Below are 20,367 nucleotides of genomic sequence, written 5' to 3'. Positions count from 1 at the left end.
AATTAAGAGTTCCAAAGGCTAGTTTCACTCCTTATAGTTGTTCTCAATTTTGTTAAAATATAAATAAAATTTGAAACAGAGCAATTACTTACCCTTCTCCACAAGGTACATGGTGAAAGGTAAGGAACTGTTCCTTACAGGCCATGTGATGGCAAAAGTAAATCCATATCATAAAACAAAAATGTATTCTGATGTTTTCTAAGAAACACATCATAAAATAACTTTAGGGGAATTATCAGAAGATGGTGAGGATATCTAGGAACTTTTTAAACTATAATAAATCTACTTTTCCACAATTTATAGTGCCTTCTGAGGTCTTATTAATCTAAAAAGAATGGGATAATTAAGAGATCAGGTTCCTTCTCTGATGCGTCACATCATTAAAAAACAGTGAGTGGTTTACTGTACTATACTTATTGAATGTAAATGCTTAATTAGTTGCTTCCTCACTTGTTTCCTCTGAGCACTTCCCTTTTAAAGCCAAAAGCCACAACAGTAGTTTATCTCCTGAGTTTCTTAAGACTGGGTCTGCCTACTGAAATAATCATTTCAGGTCTTTTTATCCATTCCACAGTTGGAAACAAGTTAACTTCAGCAAACCCATCACAAATGGGATTTACCTGTCTTTAATATATTTATTATAACAACTTTTCTTTGGTTTAAGAAACACAGCCCTGTGTGGTGCCATGAAAGAGCACAGTAGCCAATGCTTTCCTATAAGCCTACTGAATTTCATCCAAAGCTTCAAAGGTCTGGGTGGTCCAATACCTGTAATGAACCATGGAGTTCAGAAAAGGAATTAGGCATATAAGTAAGACTGGGGAAAGTAACTTTCACGTCATTCCAGCATCTTTTGATCTATTGCCATTTTGCTAAAGAGAAATATTCCACTGCTTGGTACAGAAAATAATCATGGCACTTCTATTCCCTGAGCTCATCCACTTTCAAAAGAATGAAATGTTTCCTTTCCAGAGTGTATTTCTTTTGCCCTTGTCCTTTTTTATCCTAATGTTTATCACAATTTTTTTCAGTGTTCCTATGCCACTCTTACCTTCCTTTTCCTAATTATGAGAGGTGGAATTTACTGCTTTCATTCAAACTTTGCAAACAACTATGTCACTACTTCTTGAAAGTAATCTTGAAAAAAATCTATAAAGTACTATTCACCTCTCTACTTTTATAATTTTGGAGATGAGGCTAAATATTAGATCTGACCTAGGTTATAACTTGTGATTACATCAGGGGCACAGCAAACAGAAAAAAATAGAAGATTAAGGAAAGTGGCTTAGACTAAGTCCATGGACACTTTGATACCTTTTTCTTGTACCAAGCCTTCTGAAATTCATACAGGTGTGCTTTGCTATTAGTCTTATTTTCTTACATTGTGCTACAGTCATTCAAAAGGCCCTTTCAATAAGGAAGCTTCCACTCCAGGGAACTGCTTTAAATTATTTTATCAAGTATTTCCTCCATTCCATTATTTCAGTTCCCTCTTCCAAATATTTAATACCTTGCTTCCAACCCAATCCAAATACAGATGATCTCTACTTTTACATTCAAAGTGTTCCTGTGGACCCAGCCTAGATGGAGAGGTTTTGGAGACTCTCAAAAGCAAGGGAAAAGCTCAAAGGCCCACTTACTCCACCTGTTTCCATATTTTAGTGGGAGAATAGTTTTGGTTATTAAAAAATGGTCCCAAATTTCCAGCCAGAGTAGACATGAGTTTCATTTTTCTATAACATCAAAAACCTTCCAATTAATTGAGAAGAATGGACTCCTGTCATTTTTCTGGAAGTCCCTCCTGCCCAATGGTGCTTAGAAGACAAAAAGCACAGAGTTGAAATTCAGATTATATATTAAATCCATTAAACCCACAGCCTGGCTGCACAGATACTGTTCTCTACTTTCGTGTGGATACTGGCAACAATTGTTGGATAAGCAGGTAAAATCTGGGGACAAGTATAAATCATTATCAAACAATACTGAATGGTTGAAATAATATAAAATGACGAAAAGGTGATGGCTTCAATAAGCCCTTAAAATACCTTTATGTTTTCTCAGTCTGTCTTTCATGTAAGAGATACAAGAGTGCATATCATATACACTGCACTTAACTGCTTTACAGATGTATGCCAAGTGCCTGCCTGCAATAATGCTTGTTATCACTACAGGCACTCATAAATATTAGCTGGATTTGCTGAATACCTTGTTTGATGTATCCTCTGTAGGGAAAAAAAAAAATACAAAGTAGAAAGCAATAAAGAGCATTTGAGAGAAAGTGTTAAAGAAATCCCAAGGAAAGTGAGATTATTTAAGACTGTGGACATATGGACACGCATACATTTCAAGAGAAGCTTGGAATAAAGGATAACACTGTTCACATAAAAATGAAGAAAACGTAAATGAATACAATAAACATATTGAGAGATTATTATGATCAGTGGTCTGGGGAGGCACAGCATCTAAGTCAGTGCTGCCCGAGAGCTCTGCTGCTGCCCACTACACAGCCACTAACCACGAATAGCCACTGGCATCTGGTATGGAACTAGTGCAATGGAGGCATTGTATGTCACATTATATTCATTAAATTGTCACACACAGGTCGTGTGTATGGACAGCAGAGACCTAAGCAGATATTCATACAGATCCTATAAAGTAAGGACTATTTTACAAATTTGCAACTGAAGCTTAGAAAAGGTTAAGTAACTTCTCAAGATTGCACTGTTGGTAAGCAGAGGAGGGACAATTTGATCTCAGGTTTACTGACCCTAAAACTCCTGCTTTTTATACTATGCTGCAACCCCACTCCAGTACTCTTGCCTGGAAATCCCATGGATGGAGGAGCCTGGTGGGCTGCAGTCCATGGGGTTGCTAAGAGTTGGACATGACTGAGAGACCTCACTTTTCACTTTCATGTATTGGAGAAGGAAACGGCAACCCACTCCAGTGTTCTTGCCTGGAGAATCTCAGGGACGGGGGAGCCTGGTGGGCTGCCGTCTATGGGGTTGCACAGAGTCGAACACGACTGATGCGACATAGCAGCAGCAACAGAAGCAATAGGAAGAACACACAAACACTTCCTTAATACGTAGAAGAAAAAAAGCACAACTCACTGGTGGGGATTTGTCCACTACCGCCTGAAATCCTGACTTCTCTCATGTACAATGCTCCTATCTGAAGCTCACTGACTGCATCTCTAGCCCTGATCTAGGTACTACTAACTTCTCAAATCACCTTTTCCTTTACCCAAACCCCTCTAAATAAGTCTTTTGAGGGTTTTTCCCTTTATTTTCCTGAATTCTGCCACCCCATCTCTTTGCCTGCTGTCACCAACACTGACCATTTCTGACTTGTGATATTAACAACTGCTTTCACTCCTTGAATTTAACCCTTTTCTAATTATTGGTTATCACATATCTGCAGCTTATTCAGTCCTCAGATCTAGCTCTACTATCCTGGCCATTCTCTGATCTGAACCTTCAACTGGTTTTGACAGGAAAATGTAACAGTAAAAAAGATTTAGGAGATATCTTGGTAATTAATAGTTTCATTTGATTAAAGGAGAACCACAAGAAAAGGTACAGAAATAAAGTAAAGCCAGACTGTGGATAACTTCAAAAACTGTGATAAGGAATTAGACATTACACTTTCTTGTGTCTTATCAGGATGTCATGGTGTCTTATAAGGTGTTAAAGTACAGAATGACATAAGCAGAATTGCTCTCCAACAAGATAAATATGGCAAGAGAATAGGAGATAAGCAGAAGCAACAAATGAAAAAATAGATATATAGGACTTCATTAAAATTTTTAAAATTTATGCTACAAAAGATGTTAAAGTGAAAGCAGACTTCCCCAGCAGTCCAGTGGTTAAAACTTCACCTTTCAATGCAGGAGGCTCAGGTTTGAATCTGTGTTGGGGAACTAAGATTCCATACGCCACACAGTGTGGCCAAAATGTTAAAAAAAAAAAAAAAAAAAGAAAGAAAGAAAAGGAGAAGATAACTCATAAAATGGGAGAAAATATTTGTGTATCATATCTGATGAGGGATTTGTATCTAAATATATTAAGAATTCTTATAATTCAGTAACAAATAATTTAAAAATAGACACAGGGTCCAAATAGATATTTCTCCAAGTAAGACATAATGATCAACAAGCACATGAAAAGCATGTGATCAACACCACTAGCCACCAAGGAAATGACAATCAAAACCATAATGAGATACTAATCTATCACCTCACATCCACTAAAATCACTGCATTCAGAAACACATGTAGCAACAAACACTGGTGAGGATGTGGAGAAACTGCAATTCTTATTGCAGGTCGGATAAGGTCGGATTGTATAGATTGGACTGTAAAATGGTGCAATGGAAACAGTTTGGCATTTCCTTAAAAGGTTAGAGTTATCACATGACCCAGCAATTCTACCCCTAAGTATATACCCCACAGAAATAAAAACACATCCACACAAAAACTTGCACGTGAAGGTCCACAGTAATGTTATATACATAATTGCACTTTTTTGCTAACAACTCAGTGTTCATCAACTGCTACATGGATAAATAAAATCTGGCATATTCATAGGAGGGGCTTCCCTGTTGGCTCAGACAGTAAAGAATCTGCCTGCAGTGCAGGAGACCCAGGTTCAATTCCTGGGTCAGGAAGATCCCCTGGAGAAGGGAATGGCAACCCACTCTGGTACTCTTGCCCGGAGAATTCCAAAGACAGAGCGGCCTGGTGGGCTACAATTTGTGGGGTTGCAAAGAGTCAGACACAACTGAGTGACTAACACACAATTTATACAGGGGACTATTTGGTAATAAAAAGAAATGAAGTACTGTACATGCTTTAAGGTGGATAAACCTTCAAATCATTATTCTAAATGAAAGAAATGAGTCACAAAAGATGATGTGTTGTATGAGTCCATTTGTATGAAAGGTCCAAAACAGGTAAATCTATAGAGGCAGACGTAGATTAGTGATTGCAAGGGAAAGAGGGTTGGGGAAATGGGAGTGACTGCTAATGGTTAACGAGGCTTCTTTTTGGGGTGATAAACTGTTCTAAAATTATGGTAGGGGTTACACAAGTCTGTGAATATACTAAGACCATTAATCATATGGTATATGAATTTTATCTTAACAAAGCTGGTCAATAAGTGAATTGTAAAAGTGACATATCTCAGAAAAGCCAATTACAAAAACAGAGGTAGGTAGTCTGAGGAGGCAAGGCACAGAAGGCCAGAAGATCAGGCAAACATTAATAATGGTCTAACATGGAAGAAATGGCAGTGAGAATAAAGTTGGGATCATAAACAAGCTCCTCCAAAGAAGACTTAAATTCTCTCATTTAACTAGATATAAAGGAAGGACATTCACACATATCACATTTCTACATTAAAAAGTTACTCTTCTCTACAGCAGCTCCTTATCATCTTAACACAGAATCACAATTTCCAACAGTTCTATAATTGTGAGTCAAAGTTCATGTTCTCTGCAATCCGTGTTTTTACAACATAGACACTAACTCATTTATACATCAAAAGTGAAAGTGAAAGTTGCTCAGTTGTGTCCGACTCTCTTTGCAACCCCATGGACTATACAGTCCATGGAATTCTCCAGGCCAGAATACTGGAGTGGGTAGCCTTTCCCTTCTCCAGGGGATCTTCCCAGCCCAGGGATAGAACCCAAGTCTCCCGCATTGCAGGTGGATTCTTTACCAGCTGAGCCACAAGGGAAGCCCAATACTGGAGTGGGTAGCCTATCCCTTCTCCAGCGGATCCTCTCGACCCAGGAATTGAACCAGGGTCTCCTGCACTGCAGGTAGATTCTTTACCAACTGAGCTATCCACTTTGTAAAAGGTATTATATTGGGAAGGGGTTAAGAACCATCCAAGTCCAAACACACACACGTGAGCACACTGAGGTTGCCAGGCATAAAGTGTAGTACAAAGAAATGAATACATTATGGCCTCTTTTGAAAACAGTAATAATGATAATAAAAGCAACATCCATTTATTGAACAATTACTAAAATACCAGGCACTGTGTCAGTACTTCACATTACTAGTGTTATAATTAACCCTTAAAATAACCTGGTGAGGTGCTATTATCCCCATTTTACCAATAAGGCTAAAATTTGGACACATAACTTTTCCCTTATAGTACTTTAAAAGAATCACTTTGTACTTATACAAGGAGAATGCATATCTATTAACAGATCTAGTTGGAGACTAAATGACCCAAATATTAACTCTTATACAGGAAAAATTAAGTAAATAGCATATGTTTCAGCAAAATAATAAAAAAAAATTCCAAGTTATTAGGGTAAGAGGTTTATATTACTGCATGAATTTATAAAATATGTAATGGAAAGGGGCTATGCTTTGTGCAATTCAAGCTTGGCAAATAGTACATGAGCAAATAAAAAAGTTAATTCATAGTATACAAGTAAAAATCTCATTATGAACTATTTAATGAAAAGAAATCTATACGTTTTATATATTTCCACAGTATCAATACTACTATATTCCCTTAGAGATGCTTATGCTTTCTCTGAAGCAACCAAAACCGGTAGATGGATCACTCTTAGTGAGCAACATAACTGTCTGATTTTTCAAATAAAAACTGTAAATGTGTTTTTCCATGGGGCATACTCATGTGCTCCCTCTCTCAAATTATTAGAACACTGTCCTAAAAATCTGTATCAAATTAAAATCTGCATAAAGTACACATTTCATATACATAGCATAAATGATGTACCTATGTGTATATATGACACACATACACATATATGTGCATATAGACAGATGCTCATACATACACATGATGAAACAGCAGAACCCCAGATGTTTTGGGCAATCTGGGGTATACTAATGAAACTCTGCACATAAATAACTCAAAATAATTTGATTATTTTAAAAAAATCATATTGGTTTTAACTTGTTTTGTAGTAAACAATTCTTCAATAATTAAAAGCTGTAACCCATTATACTAATAGAACACCCAATGACAAAAGGAAGAAAAGGCTTGCATACTGTCAAGAGTTCTCTATTTTTTTCTGAAAAATTATGTAAATTATTTGGGGATCAGCACAGCCTCACAAGAATATTTCCTTTCAAACTACCTCCTTCCCTGCCTAGAAAATCTCCAGTTTTCTCCCAAAGGAAGGATTAAAATAAAATTTGTTTTTAGAATAAATGTTGTCATACCAATAAATATTTAAATAACTATTGAGCATGGAAAATATTTGAGGAGAATGCTACACATAGTTCTTGTATAATGTGTACAAACACACACACACTCCCATCCCAAATGTCAAAAAAGATATATTAACAGATGAACTTGCAAGTTTGTGGGAAAAAAAAGAATGAAAAAATGTATGTATTTTCAAATGTATTTTGAAGCCAGAAAAAAGAATCTTAAACCTTTTAAGGAGTCACACTTGAGCACATGGAATATCAAAAACAGGTCATCTTCCCTTTTGAACTATTTCTTAGTCTGCACATTTGACATCTTAGACAAGTTTTCAGCTGCCTTTAGACTTCTTTGAAACCAGGCTCTTGTTTAATACAAGATAGGATGTCAGTTGATCAATACCCATTTGACTTAAATTCATAAGTCCACAACCTCCCTTAAGTGGTAGAACAAACAGGTACAAAGCCTGAAAATTTATTGTTTCTTTTTAAACTCCGAATGATATTTGCAGATGCCAAAAGGCATTTTGAAATCACTCACCTCTACTTCAGTAAAAATGAAACAGGGGGATGGGGAGGAGGGAGAATCTCATGAGGCCTTGCATGTCAAGTTTTTGCCCAGAGCTAATTTTCAGAGCTGTGTTATAAAACCCTGAAAATGGAGGTTTATAATGGAAATGCTGACAGACCCTTAACTATAGCAGCATGAATGGATATAATTAAAGAAAAGCTTTTGGCTACACCTAACTCCACAAATGAAAGACTGCCATTTTTATATTAACCTCAAATAACAGCCAAGTGAGAACTAGAAATGTGATTCCAGAAAGGTAATGTGAAATGTTAAAGATGACTGCTAAAACTATTTGACATTCGGAGTTTTAAACATGGAGGCATTTAGTTAACATAACCAAGTCAGTATTTTCATAATGCTACTTAATCAGCAATAAAGAATGCTCTGGTGAGCCATCAGCACCAGTTAGCTGAAAGTGGCATATGAAGTTATTATTTCTTAACAGCCTAGAGGGAGCCGCTTCTCTCTATAATCAGTGATCTTAGTTCCTTCCTACCTATAATTTCACTGTCATACAGTTATAAAACTATTACCCAGTTCAACACACATATACACACACACACACACACACACATCCTGCACACACATTTATGCAAGGACTGGTACCTTACTCCCACCTGAATTACAAAACAGAAGAGATTGCTAAGGTAAAGTATTTCATTCTTTCCTTTGTCAGGGATGCAGTCAGGAATAAATATCATCAATCTATGTAACCCACCTTCTCCATCTAAATCAAAATTCAAAGAATTTAGCTTTGTTCTTAACTTAAAAGAAAATGAAATGTTTATGCTTTAATTTTTAACAACTATTCAAATTATTTTTGAACTTCCTAATAATATTAATAGTAAAAATATTGTAACATACTCAAGAGTCCTCTGGAAAGAACCTCAATGAATCCAAATTTGGAGTTAAGAGATCAGGAACACATCTCCTTATGATCAAATACCTAGAGGACTTTTCTTGTGTTTCCCCTCCCTCCCTTCTTTTTTTCTTTTTAAGGTAAACAATCCTGAATGATCTCTGGGGCCCTTACCCTGCAAATATCCCAAACTAAAGCAAGTCTGTCTTGACAATATTTGCTTGGAAGTATTGAAGATTGATGGAATAAAATAAAACCACGCAAGTCACAGTCTCTCTTATTATGTACTGCAATCAGTCTCATTGAAGGACTGTTGCAAATTACTATGCAAGCTTCAGAAACTTAAAAGATGGCAGTGCCTGTACCATAACAGCATTAATAATGACCTGCACATTACTACACCATTCTCATTCACACATTGACCTCATACTTCTGTTAAAACTGCTTGATAATTTTGGTGACAGAAAGTTACACATGATTTCACATTCTCTTATAGCAACTGCTTTTGATCATAGTTGAATAGTATAAAGCAAAACCAAAAATAAACATTTCTACAAAGAATTAAATATTATCAGCATAAACATTTGTGTCCTTTTTTTTTTATTGGTTAGTCCTGTAACCACACACTCCTTGCCCCCTGTTCAAGATGACACCAAATTAACACACTCAAACCAGATCCAATTTTAAAGAAATTCCTAATATAAATGTAAAGTTACTCTCATTTTATATAATTGACAGTCTTCATTATGCCCTCTTGATTCCTATCTCTGTACTTCTGAATAGTGACCCTCATGGATTCAACAAAAATGCATTATAGTGAACAGCTTACAAGGACTTGCAAGCGATATTTTCCCAACACTGCTGAAACTGCTAAAAACTCCTATTCCTTTGCCCAGGGTGCAGCAACATCGCCAGGCTGGTTTAGACCAGTTTTTAGACCCTTTTTCCTTCTTGCTTTGTATATTCAGATGAATATAAATAAACAAACCAAAAATGGTACCAGAAATGTGGAAATCTCTAACTGTGCCCAAAAAGCACAGGAAAATACTGCTTACCACTTATTTAAAAACTGAACAAAATGAATTTGGCACTTGGAAAGGTATAGCATCTGCTAATAAACTCTACTAGACTGGAACAAACAAATTATTTCATGGAGAAGATCCAGAATCAGTAAAAGCTTCCTCTAATGAAGTCGGCTCTTCATTTACTTATCTATTTATCTATCCGTCCCTCTAAATATTTGATTCAGCTTACATTTAGGGATATAGGGATGATTATCTGCTTAAGAACTAGAGTACATGAATATAAAAACTATACAAAACCTAATGAGTGAAAACCTGTGGACTGATCTCTATGAACACACAGCCCAATGTAAATTAAGATCATTAATAAATGAAATTGGTAATGAAATATCCAAAATTCAGAAATTTCACTAAGTTTAGTATCTTTGAAAAAGATGCTACTTTTGTAATGTGCAACTAAGAAAAGGGAAGCAGTCTCTTCATTAACTTCAGACATGATTTTAAATAAAATTGTATTTCTATACCTAACTGCACTGAGTATAGTATCTAACTTCTTAAGAACATGAACTTCAAGGTGAAACTGCTATGTGAAAAGAGCCTTAAAGGCAATAAACAGCATGACCACTGTTCTCACCCATTACTGTTCGGGTCTGAGTACATCTGCATATTTGTGTAATTCATGTAGATGTGAGAACAACTAAGTTTTGTATAGATGACTGGTGAACATCATCTACACAAAATTTGCTATAGAACAATCCTATCTCACTCTTAGAATATACTGCTTTAGCTGGGAGTATTTCATGTGTTTGGGGATTCCTTGGGGGCTTAGTTGGTAAAGAATCCACCTGCAATGCAGGAGACCTCGGTTCGATCCCTGGGTAGGGAAGATCCCTCAGAGGAGGGCATGGCAACCCACTCCTGCATTCTTGCCTGGACAATCCCCACGGACAGAGGAGCCTGGTGGGCTATATAGTCCACAGAGTCACAAACAGTAGGACATGACTGGGCTGTTAAGCACAGCTCAGTTCATGTATTTGAGGCTATAATTCTGCAGCAAACTACTTAAAGAAAATAACTTTTTTTTTTAATGGTACAATGTAGCCAAAATCTCTTTAAGTACACAAAACTGCATATGTTTCAATGAAAGTCACCTCAGATTTGAGTTCATGGTCTTGCTTAGAATGTCTGAAATATCCCTCTGGATAATAATGTTTTTAGGAGAGGCATGGAGGAAGGGGCCTGGTGGGCTGCAGTCCATGGGGTCGCTAGGAGTCAGACACGACTGAGCGACTTCACTTTGACTTTTCACTTTCATGCACTGGAGAAGGAAATGGCAACCCACTCCAGTGTTCTTGCCTGGAGAATCCCAGGGACGGGGAAGCCTGGTGGGCTGCTGTCTATGGGGTTGCACAGAGTTGGACACGACTGAAGCAACTTAGCAGCAGCAGCAACAGCAGAGAGGCAAGACGGGGCCAAGAGGCATGGCTCCTAGATTGCACCAGAGTTGAGTTTTATAAGCTTGCATGTAAGCTTTCTTTCAAAGAAGAGCTGTTTGAAAGGATAGTTTGAAAACTACTGATTTACCCTACATTGCAGTAAAACTTCCTTTAACTGTTCTCTTTACAATTGAATTTCATGAGTGTGTCAAAAGGAAAAATTTAACACAGAATCAACACAGGTAATGATATAAAACAAATTAATACATTAGCACATTACTGGAAAACATACCTGATTCTGGCCAGAACAGCTTGTAGAAAGTTCAATACTGTCCTAAGTTCAGATTCTTGACAAGCTCGTAGAAGCATACTAAAGCCATCATTAAGCAGTTTTTCATGAGAAGGATGCAAGCAATGGCTTGTCTCAAACACCTCCTGAACACTGTCCATATATATGGAAAGAAGGGTCCAAAGAGTCTGCCTTTGTCCCATTTCATCGTTCTTAGATACCAAGAACTCCTTTGCTTTCTCCCGGAAAGCATTTGAAAATTTCTCAGCCAAAACACCAATGTCCAGATTTTTCTGGGTATACATCAAGAGGAAGGCCATCTGACCCTTCCAAATGAGAGGAGATGTTTTAAAAGTAGGCTTGAGGAAATCCAGGAGGCCTAAAACATGACTTGCTACATCTTCCACCTCTGCCACAGCTGCTAACAGTAGAAAAAGGCTGAAAAAGTTCTGCAGACCAACTTCAGTTAGTTCTTCCATTCTTTTTTGATGGAATTTAGAATATATCCTGTAAAATTAAAATAAATGAATTATTAACAGTTTCATTCACAAAAATCCATCTTTTAAAATAACATTTAACTCAATACTCATGACAGTCTCATCACTTTAAATTTTTAGCTATTTCTACATAATGGGGCTATTGTATCACTTTTGTTGCTTAAAAAACAAAACTCATAGAATATGCCTCCCCTCTCAACCTTCAAATTTCTCAAAGATGCAGCAAGCATCTATAAGTGAATCAAAGGATTTAGTGGCTTTCCCCTAAGGACAGCAGAAATACTATTTTCTACATAGTACTTGGCTTTTCCTTATATTTTAATCCCCCCATTACCTTTCTTTTTCAATGTTTATTGACAAATAAGAAAGAATATGTAATTCTTTTAAGTACAACTTGATGTACTTTATAGAACTCTTAACAGGGCAATTTTATATAACAATGTTCCTTAAGTTCTTTCTCCCTCTACCCTTCACAAAGACCCGGCTCTTACTATACTTATATGTTAAGACAGTGCAAAGTACTGGAAAAATTATTTTTACCCACTCACAAAGAAAAATTATTAGTGCTCAAATATCCAAGACTAGCCATTTAAAAATCTGTTGTCAATACTACTTAATATAATTAAGAGCTGATATATTTTAATTAATTAAGGGATCAGAAGTGAACACCATTCATTTTTAATCTTACTTAGGGATTGTTGTTTCTATGCAATTTTTATAATTGGTTTATTCAAAACAGAAATGACTAATGCTTATGAGAGGTTAAATGTTTATTTATAAATAATAAAGCTGATAAACTCCTGAAGATAAAGATCTAATTATCTTCACATCCTCCCCATCATACCCATGATAGGCTTGGTATACAGTCTTATTATGAATTCCAATTTCTTTAAGTAATAAAGTTCAGAGTATTATGCTTTCCATAAAAACATTTAAGATTCCAAACCAAACTGGCAAACAGAACAAAAGAAAAGTAACTACTGTTTGAACTACCTAATTACTGAAGGTTTAACAAAGATACCATCAAAAAATATATTCTAAATAAAATATCCAAACTGTATCACCATAATGTTGCAAGTTATTATTCATTGTGTGAATCAAATAGGAATTTCATTTAGAGATTATTGAGAAGCATCTACCAGAAATAGTAAGTATTCTGCTGCAAAAGCTTCCATTGCTTAAGCTAAGCAAGTGGTGGAGAACAGTCAACTGCAGAGGGCTAGAAAAGGGGCTCAGAGGCAAAAGTAGAACAAGGGAAGACAGTAAGAATCACACCAATTTAACAAGCAAAACTCTATGAATCTTTTTAACAGTTTGTCTTCTCAAATTAGGATAGTGTCAAGATTCATAAATCACACCCATTTAACAAGCAACACTAGACAAATGTGACCAAACGTTTATTTTACCACACCAGAAATGAAAATGGCATACTCCTCAAATGAGAACATCAGAGGTTTTGGTTCTATTATATTCTGGTTAGTTTTCATTCAAGAAAGCTAGGCTTGTGAGACTGGTGGACTCAAAGAACACAAAATTTTATAGACTGAATCTATCATCTGCCAATTCATAATCTGGACATGATTTTTATTTCTGTAAGTTTTAATAAAATATATGCAAGGAATTACATGAAACATTACAATTAACTTTGGCAAGAAAAACAACAGTTGTCTTTTATACCTGCACTTAATACTTGGGATTTCATTCTTCAGGACTGATGAGATAAATAAGAAACTAAAATCTTCCCTAAATTAGGGATATTAGGTTGGTTTCATACTGTAACAAATTGGCAAGATCAAAATGCTCCATATTTTGCTGTCCTTTAACAAATACATTTAAGATATAAACCATAAAGACATCCAAGCACAAATTACCTTAAAAAACACAAATAGTAAAACTTCTCCAAAGATGTAAGTGAACATTCATGACAAAGAAAGATATAGCACACACCTTCCCTTGACTTGTTTCCAAGGATGAGGACCATTGTTCTTCATTGCTTTCTTGACAACTTTTGCCAAAATGCAAAGGAAAATAGTGTAACTACTGCTGGATTTATACAGGTCAAGATCTTGTTTATCACAGCAGCAGGTCTTCACCATTTCTAGCATAGCCAAGGGTGACTTAATGATATACGTAAGGCCTTTTAAAGGAAGCCAAGAAATACTGAAAGAACTATTCTAAAAGGAAAAAAACAGAAAACAAGTATTAAATCTCTGAATAAATAAATAAAACAGAAAGCTATAAATCCCAACTAGCTCATTAAAATTCTGACTCTTCTTAATCATAAAAAGTACACAGCCATTACCACATATTCCCCCTAAAATAAAAACTCCATTCAAGCACAGAATACAAAGGGGTGTTTTAAATTCCTGGATTATCCCCAAAATGTCTTTTTAACAGTTTGTCTGCTCAAATTAGGATAGTGTCAAGATTCATACACTGCATTTGGTTGACACGCCTCTTAAATCTTTTATCCTATAAAAATTTCCAATTGATTCATCATACCATTTAACAGGTAATTTATTGTGCAGCATTTCCTAAATTCTAATTTTAGGGGCTTATATCTTCCTACATTTCAAGATCTTCCTTACATCTTCCTGGAGTCCTTAATGTATTCTTTTATCTGCTATCTTTTCTGTAAATTGGTAGCTCTATTTAGTGGACTGATCAGATTCAGGTCAAGTTTTTTGGTGAGAATCTTCCAACGGCAGTCGTGAGTACTTTCCATTTCAGTTAGCAAAGAGGCATGTAACTTCTGACTTTCATTCTTTTTGTGATGTTAAGACTGATCATGCTGATCGATCCGTTTGAGTGATCCACCATTTGAACAGCCAGGGATGATCATCCAGATGGCTTATTTCAACAGATGTGCAAGATAGTGATTTTCTAATTCTCATTCCTTCTAAACTAGTCTGAAATTTGGTATTCTGAAATATAGTTTATATTTTCCTTTATTTACAGTTTCTAGAATAACAACTTTTCTAAAAATACCACAAACTTGAGGATTTAAACACATAATCCACAGCTGTCGTTATTCTTTATCATGCCCAAATTTACCCAGCACTGGGGAATGGGAGCTCCTTAAAGCAGGCTCCTATGTTCTTTTGACACAACTCCAGCTTACTTGGATACCTTCTGTTTTCAGGTATAACAAGCATTACAGACCCATCTTGTATACATTCTGCCTGAAAATTAGAATTGGTCATTTCTCCAGCCAGACTGACCATACATTTCAGAGAAAGGTATTTTTTTCATTTTTAATAAATTATGTATAGACCCAAACTTGTAATTTACTTTTAAGTCCTCCATATCTTCTTCTGTCTTGACTGAAGGTTTCACTATATACTTACTCAGAAAACCAAACATTCCACATCTTCTCTTCTCTCCATATACAAGTAACAATCCTTTAAATGTACTTTTAAAATTTTCTCTTCCAAATTTACCCTCTCTTTTTAAATTCACTGTCCCTATTTTAGTTCTCATTTGCTGCATTATTTACATATACTACCATACCGGACTACCATCTCATCTGCACCCACTTCCTTTATACTACTTTCAGAAAAAAACTTTCTCAAACACATACATAATGTGTCACATCTTTGCTTTCCAATGTCTCCTGGATAAATCATAACTCAACTGCATGTTATCTTTAACCCTTCAAAATCCAGCCCTGGACTAACTTTTCTACTTTCTTCACCTCCCGTATTTCTCCACAGTCACCTCAGACCCATCATTTAGAACTATTTAACACAGTAGGCATAAATCATGTTTTTTCATGTCTCTATACTGCTACTGCTAAGTCGCATCAGTCGTGTCCGACTCTGTGCGACCCCACAGACGGCAGCCCACCAGGCTCCCCTGTCCCTGGGATTCTCCAGGCAAGAACACTGGAGTGGGTTGCCATTTCCTTCTCCAATGCAGGAAAGGGAAAAGTGAAAGTGAAGTCGCTTAGTCGTGTCCGACCCTCAGCAACCCCGTGGACTGCAGCCCACCAGGCTCCTCCATCCATGGGATTTTCCAGGCAAGAGTACTGGAGTGCGGTGCCATTGCCTTCTCCGTCATGTCTCTATACACTTGTCCAAAACACTATTCCCTTTGCTTGGATGCTCATTTTCTTCTGTACTTGGAAAATTCTACTTATTCCCCAGGCCAATTTAAAAAATTATGAGTTCATCAAGTCTTCTAGAAGTCCATATACTTCTACAAGTCCAGATACTCCTTCCTCTAGCATTCCAGAGTACTGTAACTCTTTTCTTTTTTTCTACAATATGTGTGCTTCTGCCTAGTAGCCTAGAAGCTACTCAAATGCCAAGACTAGTTCTTATTCAAGATACCATTAACTGTTCAATGTGTGGCAAGCAATCAGTAGTTGTTAGAAAACATTTATAAATGAGGATTTTAAAAAACATCTTTCTGGCACAATTCTGGTTTCTTTGCTTATTAATCTCACCCTTAAGAGAAAAGGGACGTCAGATGCTCCGTTCCCCTATGTCAATGCTCTTTCGACAATGTGAAACATAAAGATATTTTTTAGCTACTCTAAACTACTTTGAAAAATTAACTTTAAGAAATCTCTGTAATTATATATAATTAAATGATAAAAACATTCCTCAAATACCATGTTCAAATTCTTCAAATTCCGGGAACAAATTCATACTCTATTTACTCACCAGGTTCTTACTGTAATATTCCCACAGAATGGTGACAACTGCAATGTTTGGCTCCCAGAAATCACAAAGGGTCAAACAACAGTGAAGATACATTCGTAACTGCTCTTCTAGTATACCATCCTAAAAAATAAACTGAAATTGTGAGGAACTAAATAATGACCAACACACATTATTATAATTTGACATTGCTGCAAATAACCTGTTCCTGAAAAGAAATAAATATATATCACCAAGTCATACCCATTCTCATCTTCAGACCAGAAGGTCTGAATCAGCATAAGGTATATAAGTTTGCTTTAGAGAAGGTTAATATGATAATTGAAATTACATAACTCAGTTTGACTTTTAACTCAATTATTTAACAACTGCAATAGGTATTTAATAAGTGAATAGTGTCGAACCCAGAGACTGAAAAGAAACCCTAACCAGAAAGTAGCATTAAGTTATCTAAAAATACAGAAGACTCGATCATACTTAAGTAATTCTTTATAGAAATATAGGAGTTATTCTTCTAAAACTCAGAGCATTGCCAGAGTACATATGTTTCAACCTTTTAGAATGTGGCAATAGGTAAGAGTAAAAAAGTGACACTTTAAACTTATATATCAAATAACATGCATGTTTGTTAAAAGCTGACATAACACTGAATTCCAGTCAGTTATTCAAAGCTTACTATATATCAGGCACTATTCTAAGGTACTAGGCATAATGGAGTTACACTTTGGGGAGAAAGAAAAAAGAGGATACAAAACAAGGATACAAACTGTTTACACTGATAAATGTAAACAGTTACAACCACTGCAAAAAGCAAAACAAAAGCAGAGTAATGTGGTAAAGCAACGGACAGAGGATGTGGGTCATTTTTTTTAATCAGGAACTACGAACTGAAAGGCCTTTTTGAGGATTAGTTGCTCAGTCCTGTCTGATTCTCTGCAACCACATGGCTTGTAGCCTGCCAGGCTCCTCTGTCCATGGGATTCTCCAGGCAAGAATACTGAAGTGGGTTGCCATCTTACTCTTCCAGGGGATCCTCCCCACCCAGGGATCGAACTCTGGTCTCTTGCACTGCAGGCAGAATCTTTACCATCTGAGCTTTTGAGGGCTGGAATTTGGGTTAAATGATTGGATGGAAAAGAGCCAACCACATACAGAAATGAAAGTAAAGCACTAATGGCAAAGAAAATACATGGAAACTTCCTGAATTAGCAGTAAGCTTGGTATTATCGGAGAAGGCAATGGCAACCCACTCCAGTACTCTTGCCTGGAAAATCCCATGGACGGAGGAGCCTGTTAGGCTGCAGTCCATGGGGTCACTGAGGGTCGGACATGACTGAGTGACTTCACTTTTCACTTTCCTGCATTGGAGAAGGAAATGGCAACCCACTCCAGTGTTCCTGCCTGGAGAATCCCAGGGACGGGGGAGCCTGGTGGGCTGCCCTCTATAGAGTCGCACAAGAGTTGGACACGACTGAAGTGACATAGCATTGGTATTATAGGATTAAGTCAGAGATAGTCAGGAACCATATCTCATTTAAGGCTTTACAGGTCACAATCAGAAGTAGGGACTGTATTTTAATTATGTTGGGAAGCCTTTACAGGACTGTAAACACAGGGGTGACATGAAATGAATGTTTCAAAAATGCTACACTGGATCAAGCAAGATGACGACAGCAGATAAGAACAGAGGTATAAGATCAGTTAGGAGAGCTGAAAGAGAACTTCCAGTGTGACAGAAAAGCAGACAAAGGTTAAGTACAAGGCAGACATGCTGGAAATGTGAAGGTGCCTGGGAAACAGTACGCTTTAAGTAAAGAATTGTTGAGTGGATTCAGTATTGTCTCTTTTCAACAAAGGTACGTGGTTATTTCATTACAGAAGATTAAAATGTCTCCTTTTTTTTTTACTTCCTTCTCCTCCCACCAACTAAAAATTCTAGGAGATAATTGTGAAACTGTAAGATTAAGACAGGCAGACAATTTTAGAGTTATGTTGATGGAATTTGTGGATGACTTATACTAAGGTATGAAGGAAAGATAGCAATTAAGGGGAATTCTTAAGTTTTGGCTTAAGAAAATGGATTGATGGAACCACTTCTTAAGGTGGCAAAGAACAGGGAAGGAACAGATGAGAGAGTGCACAGGGCAACCAAGTAGAAGTATTATACAGACAATTTATGGGTCTACAGCTCAAGGAATAAGTCAGAGCTATTGATACAAATTTGGATATTACCTTCATACTGACGGTTTTTAGAGCTAAAAGCCTAGATAAGATCAATCTAGGAAAGACTGTGGACAGAAAACAGAAAAGAACCCAGAACTGACAGCCTATTGCTGTTCCAAAATTTAGGTATCAAGAAAAAGGAGGCCTATAAGCAAAATCCAATGATGTAGGTAGGAAACCAGGTATCATGGACTCTGAGAGAAGTATTTCAGAAAGGGAAGGGGATCACCAATTCCTGTACAAAGTTACATACCTTCATGGACATTTCACACACAGTTCTTACCTTCCTATTTGCCTTCAAGTCTATGAGTTCCCTAAGGGCTGCAATAATGCTCCCTAGGCCTAGCACAGTGCCTGCTTCACCAAAGAGACTCCGTAAATGTTTTATCAACAAAACAGATCTGAGTTCTAGTGTTTCTTTTCATCAAGTGGCTCTATGGTCTAGGGAAAGATATTTAGTTCCTCTGATGATTAAACTCATTTAACCCTCATTGGTCACTAACGTTCTTTGATTTTATTGTGAAAATATTAAACTAGATGTAGGTTTATTCACATGACACACTACTGATGTGAATTAAAACATACTAATTTAATTATGCTGCAAGATTAAAAAGTAAATTACATGAAAAAAGTGGGTTCATTTTGAAGAGTTTTGTATTGCTTTGTTTGGTATCTGAAAATCATTTTACATGTAAAATTCACAAAAAGGTATTTAAACCATAAAAATATACAAAGTTTGGGAAAAAACAAAAGGTTAAATATTAACTATGTGTCTGATATTATATGATGTTTTACGTATGTTATTCATGTATGTCTCATACCATCTCGGTTTTACTACATTCATTTACCAAAAAACAAAAAACAAAAGACAAAAACGGGTTGAGGTTCCGAAATTATCAATGGCTTACCCAAGTGCATACGGGAAGGAGTTAGGACTCATGACTCCAAAGCTTGTTAGACATACTATAATATACCACCTTCCAAAAACGTGAGGGAAAAAAAATGAACATATAATTGACACCAGATTTGATCAAGATTGCTCTTAGTGACCAGAGCAAGATTTGAATCAAAGTTTGTGAGACCAAAGCCCATGCTCTTTCCATTGCAACCAATCAAGAAGAAATTAAATACAGTATCCTGGGGGATTTTTCCCTTTTTTTTTGTTAAGGAAAGGAGATAAATTTCCCATCCTTTTCTTGCTAGTGGCTACAGATTAAAATGAAAAGAACTGTCTTATAAAATACTATGTTCTCCACAGTTCTGGCAGGGTAAGTCAGTTGAATGTGACTTGAAAAGCAAGTTTCTTTTTTAAATTAATCACTGTATTTGTTGTAAAGCACATTCTCATGTTTTGTATATTCATCCATTATTTTGTTTTGAACCATGTTCCCTTAGTGCGTCTTAAAAATTTCCATTAAAAATTGTGTGGGTGGGCGCACATCAGCTGAATTAAATGATTTGCCCATCTTCAAGTTCAGAAAACCAAAGAGATAAGAATTTACAATAGAAGTAGAGGAGCCAACAGACATCTTAGTTCAAATTCATAATGGAAAAATAGCTGAAATATGGTGAGGAAGAATGTTTGAGAACATCTGAGTATATTAATTTCTT

At 36.3% G+C, this 20,367-nt stretch overlaps 1 protein-coding gene across 1 annotated transcript in view; it reads right to left on the bottom strand.

Moving 5' to 3' along the window:
• Positions 1-20,367, bottom strand: part of MMS22L (MMS22 like, DNA repair protein) — a 126,071-nt gene that overhangs the window by 73,691 nt on the left and 32,013 nt on the right. Inside the window, exons 12-14 of the mRNA XM_040239144.1 lie at positions 16,537-16,656; positions 13,817-14,043; positions 11,376-11,879 (exon numbers count right to left, since the gene is read on the bottom strand). Of these exons, the coding sequence (XP_040095078.1) occupies positions 11,376-11,879; positions 13,817-14,043; positions 16,537-16,656 (851 nt within the window). The remainder of the gene's footprint in view (positions 1-11,375; positions 11,880-13,816; positions 14,044-16,536; positions 16,657-20,367) is intronic.

This window comes from Oryx dammah, unplaced genomic scaffold (genome assembly GCF_014754425.2).
Source record: "Oryx dammah isolate SB20612 unplaced genomic scaffold, SCBI_Odam_1.1 HiC_scaffold_4, whole genome shotgun sequence".
NCBI lineage: Eukaryota > Metazoa > Chordata > Mammalia > Artiodactyla > Bovidae > Oryx > Oryx dammah.
This window is presented reverse-complemented; position numbering and strand designations above follow the sequence as displayed.